Genomic DNA, 13,470 nt, shown 5'->3' with positions numbered 1-13,470 from the left:
TTGACTCCTGTTTGGATTGTAAAATCAGCACAAGTTACTTCACAGGAGAACAGACCATCACCTACTGACTGGAGCCAGGTGTTCTCAGAGGCTGAAAAGCTGGATGGGAGGTTAGTATCAGCTGCAGCCTCAGGTCAGCCTCATGCAACTGTTCCTGGAGGCATACTTTTGTTTACAAGGAGTGAACAGTTGCAGATACAATCGGCTACACTGGAAATTCTTGCCTTAATATAGAACAACACATTTTAAGAAAACAGATGCAATAAATGACACTTGGACGAAGGCTAACCAAAATAAAAACACTTTAATTCAACCAACAAAAAAGTGCTAAAACAAGAAAATCCTTTTAGATGTTTCAGCACTGAGCAGGCGTTATTTCACTTACATTACCCCACAATTTCAGACAGAGAACATGTTCATTTGAAAACTTCTTATTCATTTCAGTAAATAAATATGTACAAGAAAGTAAATAAATTAGCTTGTGTCTAATAAATAAATTGTTTGAATTACATTCAAGTTGTGTGTCAACTCAAGTATCAGATATGAGTGGGTGCAAAAGAAGAACCAGTCTCTTCCGTAAGACAAGTGTTGATAAAAAGTAGAGCAACGTTTGGTTTAAGGTCCAAGTGGATGGTCAAAAGGATCGCCTCATGCTGACCGTCTCCTCAATGGCGCCTCCTGCTGGTTCTTGTAGAGTGTGGCTGCCCGTGATGTGAAGGCGTTGACCATCTGCTTGACCACTTCGTCGAAGAACACGTTGGCCAGCTGAGAGTGCAGAATGGACTTGAACTCAAATGACACCTGAAGGAGACACAGGATGGGGACAAACACGTTACAGATAACTGTTTGTGATACACTTAGTTTATTCATTTGTGAGTTAAATTGATTTCTTCCAAGTAACTGAATATAGACTCACATCTCTGTACATTTGTATCTAGGCAGTAAATATAATATGTATTGGTGGGGACACCCCCCCCAGTATTCAAATATATTGATAAAAAAAACTTAAAGAAAAAAAAAAAGTACTATGCAATGAAAAGCAACCACATAACCCATTTTCAACCTGGAAAACAAGAATGTATTAAGAGTGTTAAGTAGGCTGTATCACTGTCGAGTGTCATAGTTTTTGTTAAGTGTTAGTGTGCAATAAAAATGGTCATAAAAAAGGAACAGATTGTGCACTTTTCCTGTGCAGCCTTCAATCATGTGCTGGCTGCCTGATGGCTGTCATCAAAAACTTTGAGGACCCTGATCAAAGTTAGGAAGTACAGTTTTAAATATTCATTGATAATCAGTCTTATTTAACCTGTCCATCCACTTCCTGGTTGAGCCGGAGGTAATCTGAGCCAACATTAAGGTCAGACCGCCTGTCAGCAGCTCCTTAACACTGTTCCATGACCTGACAGCTATTTCAGGGCCTCCTGGGACACCAGTGTGCTACTCATGACTAAATTTAGAGCTTAATGGGATTTTACTCAACACTTCATTTGAGTCTAATCCATTCACAATAATATAGCATCGAAGACTTAGAATGAGCCTCTCTATTTAACAAACATGAAATCTGATCTCTCAAGTCCCATGAGCAAGCATGGGTTTGTTAATTATAATAGTGTCACCGGTGTTTTATTCCTTTCATTGTTTACTTCTATTTTCACTGCAGTGTTCAAATTGCTCCCCATGTTTCCATATGTCAAATTACTGTGGGTGCTGCAAAGACCTGATTTCATCATCGCTGTCAGAGTCAGATATTCATTTCATCTCATCCACTTACATAGAAATCCACTTTGCAGGAGCCTGGTGCATCTTTGGGTCCAGGGGCGAACCTCCATATCGTTTCAAGATGGCTTAAGAGGGATCCTTCAGTACACACGGCCTGTTTCAAAAGAAATTACCCTTTAGTTATCACTGATTGGCAAAGGCAAAGAGCATAGTACCCTGGATCAAAGTATAGTTTGAGAATTTGTGATGGTTGTTTTCTGGAGCTACCACAACACAAACTTACCCTGACTTGGTGGTTTGGGATGACAGTGACCTCGGAGGTGTAGCGCTCTACGATGGGGGGGAAACCTATTTCCAGGTCCGCCCAGATGTCGCCATTTCGTCCCTTTTTGACCTGAGACTTCTTGCACCATGGAACAAAGTGATGGTACTGGTCTACATTGGCAACTAAACTGTACATCTGCTCTGGAGTAAACCTGAGCACACAGACAAATGGAGACAGAGGCACATCAGATGAGATGATATTGCAATTTCTATGTAAATTTGTGAATTTAATTCTTGGATTCTTGGATTCTTTTGTTGATTAATTATCATAAAATAGTGAAATATGCTGGTAATAATTTCTCAGAGCTTGAAGTTTCATCTTCATATTGCTTGGTTTGTCCAACTAACAATCCAAAACCCAAATAAATTAAGTCAATTATTACACAAGACAAATAAATTTCATTTTTCCAAGTAGCCAAAGTTTCAAACTTTCTTTAATTTACTTATAGATTAGAGATAGTTGTCAGATAGTTATTGTCTTCTTAGTTCTTTGGTTTTCAACATGTCGGATATCATATAAGGACACTCACTCTAATGTCCGGCTTTCAGTGTACTCCATTCTGCGTGCGCTGATGGGGATGGCCAGGTTGATGAAGTTGCGGCTGGGTGTGCTGACGGGGACCGCAGGACAGAGAGGCAGGCTGGTCCTTCTCACTGCCAGAGCCCCACAGGAGGCCCACAAGTGTCTGAAGAAAGGGAATCAAATATAAATGGGAAGACAGTAATGAGTTTGTGGAAATGTGCAAAGCCCCGTGGCAAATGATTCCTCAAATGTCATTTTCTGTGCACTTAATTATGTTGTAAATTCACACTGTTTGAATATGCATCAAATCACATCTTTTTGAGGACAGACTACCTTGATTAATACTTCCCTGCTGCTGCTAATGATGAAAAGCTGACATTCACGTCATATTTCATTTATTGCCCGCACAGTTTATTGAATGCAGGTGCCAAATGCACCACAAGAGGGAGAAAAGACAGACTCAGTCCCATGACTGACAGTAACTCTGCCAAGTTACTCGAACACTTCCTACACTAGAAATACAGTCTACTGTCCATTGATGTTAACAATATTAAGCCAAACATCTAAATTACACCAACAGCCACATTTCAATAACCGTGTGACTATGAAAATTCAATCTAAACGAATACAATCACGCGTTCATCAGTATGTCGCCTACCTGTACGCATCTCTGTGGGTAACGTTTCATTTTCACTCACCTGATATTCGGTCTTTTATTGTTTCCTCGCACAACCTTTGAGGAGTGGGCTTCAGACATCTCCAGCAGCGCCTTGAAGAGAAGAGGAGTCGCTTTGTTGGTCATGGTGAAGGTAAAGTTTAGAGACTACCGTAGCTTCTCAGGTGAGATGTCAGTGCTGTATCCCCGACGGCAGCAGCGGCGACCCGGCTTTGTTCTGGCTGACGAGTCGCTCCGCTTGCCCAATAAGGGCAGCAGTGACGTCACGGGAAACACGAGCCAATCAGAGAGAGCTTGATCAAGTTTAAAAGCCAACTTTATCCAGTGCCAAGGGCCCTGACTTTATCTCTTATTCGAGGTAACCTTTGAATGACACTCAGAAGACAAATGAGGACAGTCAGAGGACGTATATGTTTAACTGAGTGACGACATTATAAAATTAGAAATTGTTTTAATTAATTGTTTTAATTGAAAATTTATTGGACATTGTTTTTATTAGTGGAAGTGCTGGTGGAGTGCATTTTTTGAGTCTTAAAACAGTGGCAGCGTTTGTAAAGCACTCCTGCATTTGAATTTGTAGATTTTATGTCCATTTGTAAAACATTTTGTAACCTGTTTCCTTTCAAATAAATGTATTAATATAAATTGTATTGTTAATATGGATTGCAGAGTTAATTTCCTTGCTCAGAGACAGACACATGGAGTTCAGAATTAAGACTGACCTTTCAACTCTTGTCATCCAAAGTAGATGACATTATATAACAGATGACAAGGTTATCCAGATTTGTTGTCTTATTGTAAAAAACAAAACAAAAAAAGCACTATATGAATCAATTTTGTGATTGACTGCCTGGAAATATTCCACAGCTGAGTTCACAGTATTTTGTGAGGTTTCTATGAGCAAGCCAAAGTCTAAATTATAGTGTTGTTGGGTTGAGCCAGTGAACAAGCGAGCACATACTGTGCACATGATTCACCTGGACTTTGGTGCTTCAGAGGAATTAAAGTTATGAGGTGTAGTAACGTTTAAAGTGCAGCAAAGTATGAGATAACAGCAACCAGAGCTAACAAACAGACTAAATTAAAATGTTTGATTTGTGATAGTGGGAAATCTAAATTTACCTTGCTCCCATTATACTCTGCGTAATACTACAGGCTCTAAGAGGCTGACACCACTGAGTGCTGCATTAAGTGTTACCGCACAGTCAGAGCTGGTAGTGCCAGATCCATTTCAGGATGCCAGAATTAGGGCACCTGACCAGGGAGGGTTTTAAGAACCTCAGTCAATCCTATCAAAGAAAGGCTGAAAACGTAACCTGTAGACGTACAGACAAGGTAACCTGTCTCAGGTTATAAGCGAACATACTCATAGGCTTAACAGCACCAGGCTGATCCAAAAATGACACAGGAGATGGATGCTGCTCCAGCTGGCCCTCATTCAGTCTTTATACAGTTCAGGGATTCAAAAGCCCAACTGAGGCACTTCCTCCTTACAATTTACTCACAACCATTTAGAAAGACATTTCTCTAACTTTTTATAATTTTTAAATGGCATTTTCTAGATTTATCTTGAAATAGAAAAGTACTTGAGGTATTACGGTAATAACAATTAGATTTTTATTTGGTCTGTTAATGCACTTTGTTGTTTCAGGACCACTCTGGACGTCAGTGCATTGATGTCACTGGCTTGCAAAGTCGTCATCTAACATACGTATTCAGTTCACCTGCTTTTGAACAGATGTATTAATCATTGACAGACCTTCATTCAACCAGTTAAAGAAAAACTACACCAGTTTTCAAAATTCATACATGTCATTCCGATAGTCTAAGACAGTCCAAAGATATTGGTAAACATGGACAATTCTCTCAAAGTCAAAAATTAAAGTGCTTAAACTCTAATTTATGATTTCATCTCATATAAAATCAGGAGCTGCTCCACTGATAATGAATTTAGAAAGGTGTTATGGATGGCACTGCAACACATTGTTACCCCGACCTTGTCACATATTGACATTTGGTCATGGACTTTCCACTTTGACATATGACATGCAAGGTACCTTGAGTGCTTTGGTTGTTGACATTCTGGGACACTGTGTCAACCTCTGTCTGTTACACTTCTGTCTGTTTTAAAAATACATTTCTGTTTTCACAGAAAATTAACAGTTTGTATACAGTCTCCTTCAAAATAAACACACTGTGTTGGTACAACATTGCAAATTGACGTCTTCTTTCTTCAACATTAAACACAAGTGGTTGCATTTTGCCAACACTCACACGTGGTTAGATTTAGAAAAAAAAGGCAAGGTTTGTATTTTCAGTCTTACGGGAAGCAAACACCAGCTTCCCAGGTGAAAGTCGCCGATTGCTGGACCCATTCAACACCTCTCCCGCCCACCCTACTTGGACTTCCACTGCCTTAACTTTCATTGTTGTCCCACCGTGTTTCTTCCTGATGCTGCCAGGCGTCGTTAAACAATAATGGCAACTGGCCATATATCATGCCAATACGAAAGGACGGCTGTTTTGGTTGTTGAAAGATGCCAGAAGTCACTGACCAAGCGGCGGTTTTCGACAACTTCGCAGTGACACCGGGTGGGACACTGAGAGCAGCCAGGGGAATATTTGAGTACATGGGTACATTTTCTGCATCAGAACCAAGAACACTAAAGTTGAATAAAGTTCATTTGGGTATAAAAAAGAAACAAACATCCTGTGGGTCGACAAAATCAGGCTCCCATTCATTGTCTACGGAGCAGCTCCAGACTGAAGATTGAGACTTAATTCTCTGGTTTGTGACTTTCACAGATAGAAGCTCATGTTCACAAATATTCATTTAACTTTAATAGGCCATGAAAAAAACATATTGGATTTCTTAACTTAAATGGTGCACCCCTTTAACTTTAACCACTTGTCTAAACGTGCAAACTTCTCTGATGAAGAGCCATATGCATTCCTGTTAGATTTCAGCGATTAAAAAGCCACAACATAAGTGAACCACCACAGAGTGTATGACATCTCTTTGTTTGTTGCTTGTGACAATATTTACAGGACCAGAGGACAGAGAGAGAATCCACTTCTAGGTCAAAGGATATTTTTAGTCTTAACTAGCAGTTGCAAACAGCATTTGTTTTGCTCTCTTCTTCTTTTTTTAAAATAAAGGTGCTTGATCCACTTCAACAAAATAGCGCATCTCTTGATTACTAATCTGATATAGCAATAAATCCTTATTTATATAAAAATATGCTGAATTTGAGTAGTATTTCTTGTGACAGTATTTCTTTTATTGTGACATCTAACCACTATTTTGAATAGAGTAAGGTGAGGTGCACCTGCACAGTACAATCTGCAGTGAGCGTATGACAGATATCATCCAAATTCTTTTTAGGTCAGCTCAAATACTTTATTCATTCATCCCTCAGGGGACATTTAAACACAAGCACTTCAGCAAACACTACAAAAGAAATACAGCATACCATATCATTAAGCCATGTAAAAAATCTTGCATGATTTCCTTCAGTGAAAGTACTTATTTTAGTTATTTATTTTTCATTTCATGTTTTGAAGCGGTAAGTTTGTTCCCACTTGCATGAAGCAGCCAATCAAGATTACACAACAACATTCTTGGAGTGTTTTACATTTAACACAGTGGTAAGAACCTGTCCAGAAGCATGCCAGTCCCTTGAAAATATGGCAACAAGTGTGGTAAGAACACTGTCACGCAACCCATATAGCTCACTAAAACCATTTTCCTTGTGAAGTATTTTGCCACTAACCAGGAAATGGTTTAACTTTTATTCTTATATCTTTATATTGTTATAAGTAGTAATATAACTTTTGATAACACACAAAAATAGAAGCATGGAGTCACTCCCTCCTTTGAACTCCCAAAACTCTGAACTTACTGCCCTTTCCAGTTGAGTAACACCGCTGAGTCACAGTGAGTCAACTTTATTCCCGAAATCACCACTGAGAGAGCCAAAATATTACCTCTGCATTAAAACACAAACAAGAGCAAGTTGTGGCTTAGATAAAAAGGCAAAATTATTGTTCCTCAGCTGAGAACATGATTTTGCCCAAAGCACTGATGTACCGCGAGCCATCTGGCTCTGTCATCTTCAGTTTGGTGAGAGGTGGCACGACACCGCTGGTGAAGTACCTAAATGCAGGGCTGGGTGACTGGATGGCATCAAGGAAAACCTTGAAGACATAAGCAAACACACCACAGTGGTTAGATGTAGAGGTAATCTTATATTGACACACTTATGTCAATTTGTTGTGATAAACTCAACCTCAAACCTCATCAGTATTCTGAGCACTAAATCAAGTGAAAATAAAACTACAGTAGAATTAAACATATGTATCAAAAGTAAAAGTACTCAATATGCAGAGTGGTTCCTGTCTGAGTTATTATTATATTATTGCATCATTATTATTGTCACATATTATATGTGTATGTAGTTTTTAATGTTGTAGTTGGATGGGGTTGTGCTGATTCTATAACTTAATAAAATCTGTGTATCATATTTAATAAGCTCATCATAGATTTTGTGTGTAAACTCTTAGTTTGCAAAATAACTATTAACTGTAGTTGTTAAACTAATGTAAGCATTGGACTTCAAAGTCATGCACAAAATGTTGCATGAAGGCTCCTCCCTATCCACAGCTAGTGAAAATCAATTCTATTTATTTCATTTTTAGATAAAAGATTAGAGTAAATGTTTCCGGTTGATGTGAAGGGTGCAACGGGGATTAACAGTGTGAATTGTTTCATGTGTCCAGGGTCTTACGGGAAAATTTTATAGTGTTGTCAAGATCCTCCCTTTTCTTTTCCATGCTGACAACAGTCACATTTAGCGAAAAGACTAGAATCTTATCATTTATAATGCTGTATTTAAAGGTTCTCTATGTACCTTTTAGAAAATGCTTGTTATAGTGACACCTCTTTCTGAGGCTGTTAAATGAACTGCACTCAGCATTGACTAACGAGACTGACCATGAGTCAGTCTCGTTAGTCAATGCTGAGTGCAGTGACTAACGAGACTGACCATGAGTTCTTCGTTAAAGCATTAGTGTGTAGGATTTTGGGAGATTTAGTGGCATATAGCAGTGAGGATAGCAGATTACAACCAGCTAAAACTTGTCCTGGTGTGCCATGTGTTCAGCAGGTTTTTACTGGGAGCCAAATTATCCACAGGGGTCTCCTCCTCTCCAAAACAAATGGACCAGGTGATTTGAACAAAACTTGCAAAAAATGAATACGGATTGCAGTGAATACGGCCCGGACTAGCTCCCTATGTAGATATAAACGGCTCATTCTGAGGCAAGGAAAACACAGTGAATCTTATTTTCAGGTGATTAGATACTTAAGAAAACATACTTATCTTCAATTCCATTTCTGCCAATATATCCTCCTAAATCCTACACACTGGACCTTTAAAGTTTATCACATCCTTTGGATTTTCCCTGAAAATTCCTTTACATAGTCCTTTACATGGATGCCAGTCCATAGGTATCAAAGAAAGTCGGGGAAGGTCTCAGTTTTTATGATATGTTACAAATTGTTCATTGGTGATTACATGTAAAAAGTTACATACAGTGCCTTTAACACACACATAAAAAAAAAAATTTCCACCAGCATCATTTAAACCTATTGATGCACTTATGACACTGTAAACATACAACATACCTTTACAATATCCTCAGTGTCCTGTGCTGCATTTTGGAAAACGGAGCCACAGTGCTTCAGGTATTTTTCATAGAGGCTGAGCGTTAGGGCCTCGACCTGTTGGAGAGAGGTATCCCCTAGCTCTACCTTCTGCAGGTTGACCAGGAAATCGGTGTTGACTGGACCACACTCAATGAGACTCACGCTGCAGGATGTAGCATCATCAACATTTAGAGTTAACAGCCTCTAAGCTAAGGAAACAATTTGCAGCAAACATGAAAACTCACTGGATATTGAAGTGTTGCAGGAGGATAGCTAAACTCTCACATGCTCCTTCTATGGCAAATTTACTGGCACAATACACCTCATTAAAGGGGAGACCTGCAAGAGAGCATGAAAAGGGGTTATTTTGGCAATTTTATGCACAGCAGCAAGTATCAACACGATCTGTCGCTGCAATCTCCATCGAATCATTACAAAAACTGCACATGTGGAACACTGTTGACATTCAGTGATTCCTCATCCACGTGCTTGTCTCACCATGAAGTCCTCCAGTGCTCCCAGTTACCAGAATGTGGCCCTGGCCCTGAGCCTTCATCTCCGGCAGGAAAGCCTGGATGGTCTGGATGGTACCCAAAAGGTTGACCTCCAGAATTTGCCTCATCGAGTCCAAGGACTGCACCTCCAGCGGCCCCATCAAACCCACACCAGCATTACAAACTGTGAGTAGGATAAGCCCATTAATACACACGATCACAGTCCTAATGAGAACACACTGACACAAGAGCATACCTAGAATGTCCACTCGTTTCTCAGCAACCCTGTCTCTCGCATCCAGGATGGACTGCCAGCTGGTTACGTCCAACTGGAGTATGTCCAAGGTGTCCTTGTGCAGGCTTTTCACACATTCCAAAAGACGCTCTTTCTTGGCTAGGTTTCTCATTGTGGCATACACTAAACAGAAAGCAGCTCTTAATGGCATGTCTTGACACATTTTTCACTATGCTTTTAAATGTTTTGCTATTTACACAAGTCTTATGTATATTGCAAAATAACTCAAGTCATAAAGCACATTACAAACTCTGAAGTGTCTCTGTAGAAGATCCATAACATCAACACTTCCCAACCCAGTGAAAGCTTAGACACTTTAGCATATAAAAGGGCTATAATAAAAGTCTATGCCAGCTGTCGTTACCTTTGAATTTTTTGTCGGGGTCAGAGGCCAGCCGGACAGCCAGGCTGAGACCGATTCCCGAGGAACAGCCTGTGATCAGCACCACCTTCTTGTCCATGGAGCCTGGCTCATCAACTGTCTGCTTCAACAGAGTGCAGCCAGCATAGAGGATGAGATGGAGACATGTGAGAACTCTTTTTCTCAGTGTTGTTACATATTTCGCCAACACAAGGCCAGTTAATCCTAAACATCTTCCTGTTATCAGCCACCTGGAGTCCCTACATTTTTTCACACGTCCATGTTGCCCTTGTTTTCTTTTCTCCTTTAAGACGTGAGAAACATTGCTGCCTTTCTTTGACTTTTTGTAACTGCTGTGAGTTGGGATGCCCTTATTTATTTTCATTAAATTTAGCTTTTGACTTGATAACAATGCTCAGAAACATCTATCTGTTTATCTTTTAAATTGCAGCACTAATAGGAGCACAAGGTGGCAGCAAAACATTATATCATCAGTCCCACTGACCTCTGCCTGCTCCATTGACTACATTAAGACAATGAGGCTGGGAAGAGCCAGAAATGAGCACAATGGGTTTGAGTTCAAGGGACCGAGGAGGGAAATTGCTTGGTGTTTATTCTCATGAGGTTTCTGATATGAACACCCTGCATCCTTTTCCCAAGCTTATGTAAAGGGAAAGCAATTTCAGGCATGTCTAACAGAAAGTTGTCATTTGCAGGTGCCGTGTAGTCTTTAAATGTGTGACAAAGTAATCCCAATTCATAGATCACATATTTTGAGCTTTCTGAGCTGTGTTCATCATCTGATAACAGCTTTGAAAAACCTGGGAAGTGGACATCTTCCTCACACATACTGTTCAGAACTAACTAAAGAAAAATTATGCCAAGCAATTGTTTCAGGAGACTCGCATTCTTTATTAAAATACCTCTCAATGTCTTAATTAATCCTGATAAGGCTTGTCATCTGTGGTCACAAGGTCTTGCAAATCTGCAAATCTGCAAATAACATGTGGTCACACAGAGAGGAAACTAAGGGGAAACTTGGCCCATTTCAAAGCAAAGAAATTCCAACCAAAGCCCAGCCCCAGAGATGTCTATTATTAAGTAATAAGCAATCCATCATGCAAGCTCTGAGCAGTGACTGGAAAATAGGTTTTGAGATTACGAGACGTCATCATGTGCATGTGAGTGAGTTTTCACTAGGTGGCGTCAAATCCTCAGGTACAAACCATTCATCAATCAGAGCTTGTGTCAAGCAATTATTAACACGGCATCCACTTATTATAAACTGTCACGAAAACCTCGACACAATGATGAATAATTCTTAGAGAAAAGAAGTGCCATTCATTCTCAGTAAATGTAACATAGAGTGTAGAATATGCAATATGAAATTTGACTTTATTCAGTGTCGTGGTCTTCTATCTGCTCTTGTTGCCATCTTTCTGCATTTTAACGGGTCACCATCCCATGTGCATTCTCCTATACTCTGACCAGTGAAATGGGCTGGCATCTCTGTGCAACATTTCAGCAGCCTCATTTGAAAGAATTTCTTCTGCTGGTGGGAGCAAACCAAGTAGGAATTTCCTGCCATTTTGTTGCGTTCCTCCCCTAGAGATGGCATCAGCCTGGCTGCTGTCCCAGAGTCTGTGGGACAGATAACAGCAGGCCTTGAACCTCTTTCAAATATCTACGACTCCCAAGCATTGTTAAAAACTTTGAACTGGTTGACCTCATTTGTAAGTGAGTTTTAGCTGTTTTATTGCATCCTGTGTGCATCTAGTTTTTATTTTTGTTAAATGCTTATCTTGCTCAGGGTCAAGAAACTTTAGTACACATATAGTGCTTTGCCATATGCATGTATGCATTTTATATTGTTACTGCAAATATATAAATAAAATGCATTTTCTGTCCTCTCTTTTAACTGTATACAGTCAAGCAACACTCAGAGGCATGGGCTGCCCTTCATCCATTAGTTGTGTCTGAATCCATCCTGGCAGCATAGTACAGTCTATGGTCCATGGTCAAGTACAGTTGCCCAGATTCCTGCTAAACATGGCGCACAGTCTCCCTGTGGACCAGTAATTACCAAGAGAAGGTCGAGTGGAGGTGCACAGTGGTCTGGAAAAGCCTTTAAAACACCTCCTGGACAAGACTGGCCCACAGCACCAGAGTAAATAGACTTCTGAAGACCTTACAGTTGCTCAGGGAAAGAGCAACGACATCCCACGTGCACAACTGTGTGTCTTTGGGTCATTTTTGGAAGAAAAGTGTTTGTTGGATGTGGTGGAGGCAGCACGCCGGCCTCGTGCTCAAGGAGGAGATGCATGAGAAGAAGCAGACATGGATACTGAGGTATCTGGTGCTGCTTCAGGACGAAAAGCATAACAGCTCCCAGGTGTCAGTTCATTCATGTGCTCTCTCAGTGGACGACCAGGCCACAAATGAGTCACACTGGGCTGTGTGTGTTCCCGGGATAGAGGCATGTAATAAGTGCATGGTGCAAACACAATACAGGGTTTTTAATAAGACAGAGTGGCTACAGAAGCAGATGTACTTGACAGGATGTCCCATCTGAGAGTGATGAGCAGAAGTGAAACAGCTGAAGACGTGCTGCGGTGGATGTGGTGAAGCTTAAATGTCACGCTATACCTGGTATCAAAGTTAAATGAGGCAACTGGGGGCGTTTCAGCTGAAATAAAAATGCAGATCTTACATTTCTCAGAGATGTTCCCTCACTTTTCAGGTATGAGATAAAACATGAGTTTAAACTTCTTCTTAATCAGGGTCTCCATCAGCCCAGTAAGAGAAAGCAGAAAGAGCTCCCTGTTAAGGTTTGCAGTAATATGTGGAACCCAAAAGACTGAAAATGCAGAATAAGAGTTTACTGAGTTTATTAGAAGGGCTAGGTGCTGGCAGAAGGCTGAACAATCAAGGCTGGGTAGATGGAGACTGTTGACAGGGAGGTTGAAGCAGAATGGCAGAGGGTAGGAAGACTGAGCAGGCAGAGTGGTTTCTTCTTCCACAGTCCTCCCTGAGTGTGCTGACATGAGGAGTGGACACTGGTGAAACCTTAGCACAGGGAAGAATCACATCAGAAAAATCTAACTGACAACACTTGGGGAAAATTAAACTATCAGTAGTTTAGTGGCTGACAATAACTGCCATTGGAGTAGACAGAATAATCTGGCAAAGGGTGGAGGTGAGGCTTTGGTTCTTGTACTGAGGCTGATAAGGAGGAGATTAGTTGCAGGTTTAAAGTTCAGCCAGGTGCTTGATTGCAGCAGCCATGCCCTCCGGAGATAGACACGCATACACAGAGAGGCAAAAAGTGGAGGGGGAGCAGGGCAACACAAGGAAAAGGGGAAAATACTATG

At 40.5% G+C, this 13,470-nt stretch overlaps 2 protein-coding genes across 2 annotated transcripts; both read right to left on the bottom strand.

The window, feature by feature from the left end:
* Positions 1 to 285: 285 nt before the first annotated feature.
* Positions 286 to 3,465, bottom strand: LOC117268029 (coenzyme Q-binding protein COQ10 homolog, mitochondrial). Its single transcript, XM_033644177.2, has 5 exons — positions 3,265 to 3,465; positions 2,574 to 2,729; positions 2,003 to 2,195; positions 1,772 to 1,873; positions 286 to 801 (listed from the first exon to the last, which is right to left on the bottom strand). The coding sequence occupies exons 1-5, from the start codon at positions 3,366 to 3,368 to the stop codon at positions 649 to 651; spliced, it is 708 nt and encodes a 235-aa protein (XP_033500068.1). The 5' UTR covers positions 3,369 to 3,465; the 3' UTR covers positions 286 to 648.
* Positions 3,466 to 6,638: 3,173 nt separating this feature from the next.
* Positions 6,639 to 10,215, bottom strand: hsd17b1 (hydroxysteroid (17-beta) dehydrogenase 1). Its single transcript, XM_033645739.2, has 6 exons — positions 10,103 to 10,215; positions 9,700 to 9,861; positions 9,448 to 9,627; positions 9,195 to 9,288; positions 8,929 to 9,112; positions 6,639 to 7,439 (listed from the first exon to the last, which is right to left on the bottom strand). The coding sequence occupies exons 1-6, from the start codon at positions 10,197 to 10,199 to the stop codon at positions 7,284 to 7,286; spliced, it is 873 nt and encodes a 290-aa protein (XP_033501630.2). The 5' UTR covers positions 10,200 to 10,215; the 3' UTR covers positions 6,639 to 7,283.
* Positions 10,216 to 13,470: the final 3,255 nt, after the last annotated feature.

This window comes from Epinephelus lanceolatus, chromosome 18 (genome assembly GCF_041903045.1).
Source record: "Epinephelus lanceolatus isolate andai-2023 chromosome 18, ASM4190304v1, whole genome shotgun sequence".
Classification (NCBI taxonomy): domain Eukaryota; kingdom Metazoa; phylum Chordata; class Actinopteri; order Perciformes; family Serranidae; genus Epinephelus; species Epinephelus lanceolatus.
The sequence above is the reverse complement of the archived record's forward strand: the minus strand, read 5'-3'. Positions and strand labels throughout refer to the sequence as shown.

Coding starts and splice junctions, on each gene's coding strand:
- hsd17b1 (XM_033645739.2), bottom strand. CDS start 10,199: ATGGACAAGAAGGTGGTGCTGATCACAGGCTGTTCCTCGGGAATCGGT. Junction 9,862..10,102: donor CCCCGACAAAAAATTCAAAG/GTAACGACAGCT, acceptor CTTTCTGTTTAG/TGTATGCCACAATGAGAAAC. Junction 9,628..9,699: donor GAAACGAGTGGACATTCTAG/GTATGCTCTTGT, acceptor TCCTACTCACAG/TTTGTAATGCTGGTGTGGGT.
- LOC117268029 (XM_033644177.2), bottom strand. CDS start 3,368: ATGACCAACAAAGCGACTCCTCTTCTCTTCAAGGCGCTGCTGGAGATG. Junction 2,730..3,264: donor AATAAAAGACCGAATATCAG/GTGAGTGAAAAT, acceptor CCCTTTCTTCAG/ACACTTGTGGGCCTCCTGTG. Junction 1,874..2,002: donor TCCCAAACCACCAAGTCAGG/GTAAGTTTGTGT, acceptor CTTTTGAAACAG/GCCGTGTGTACTGAAGGATC.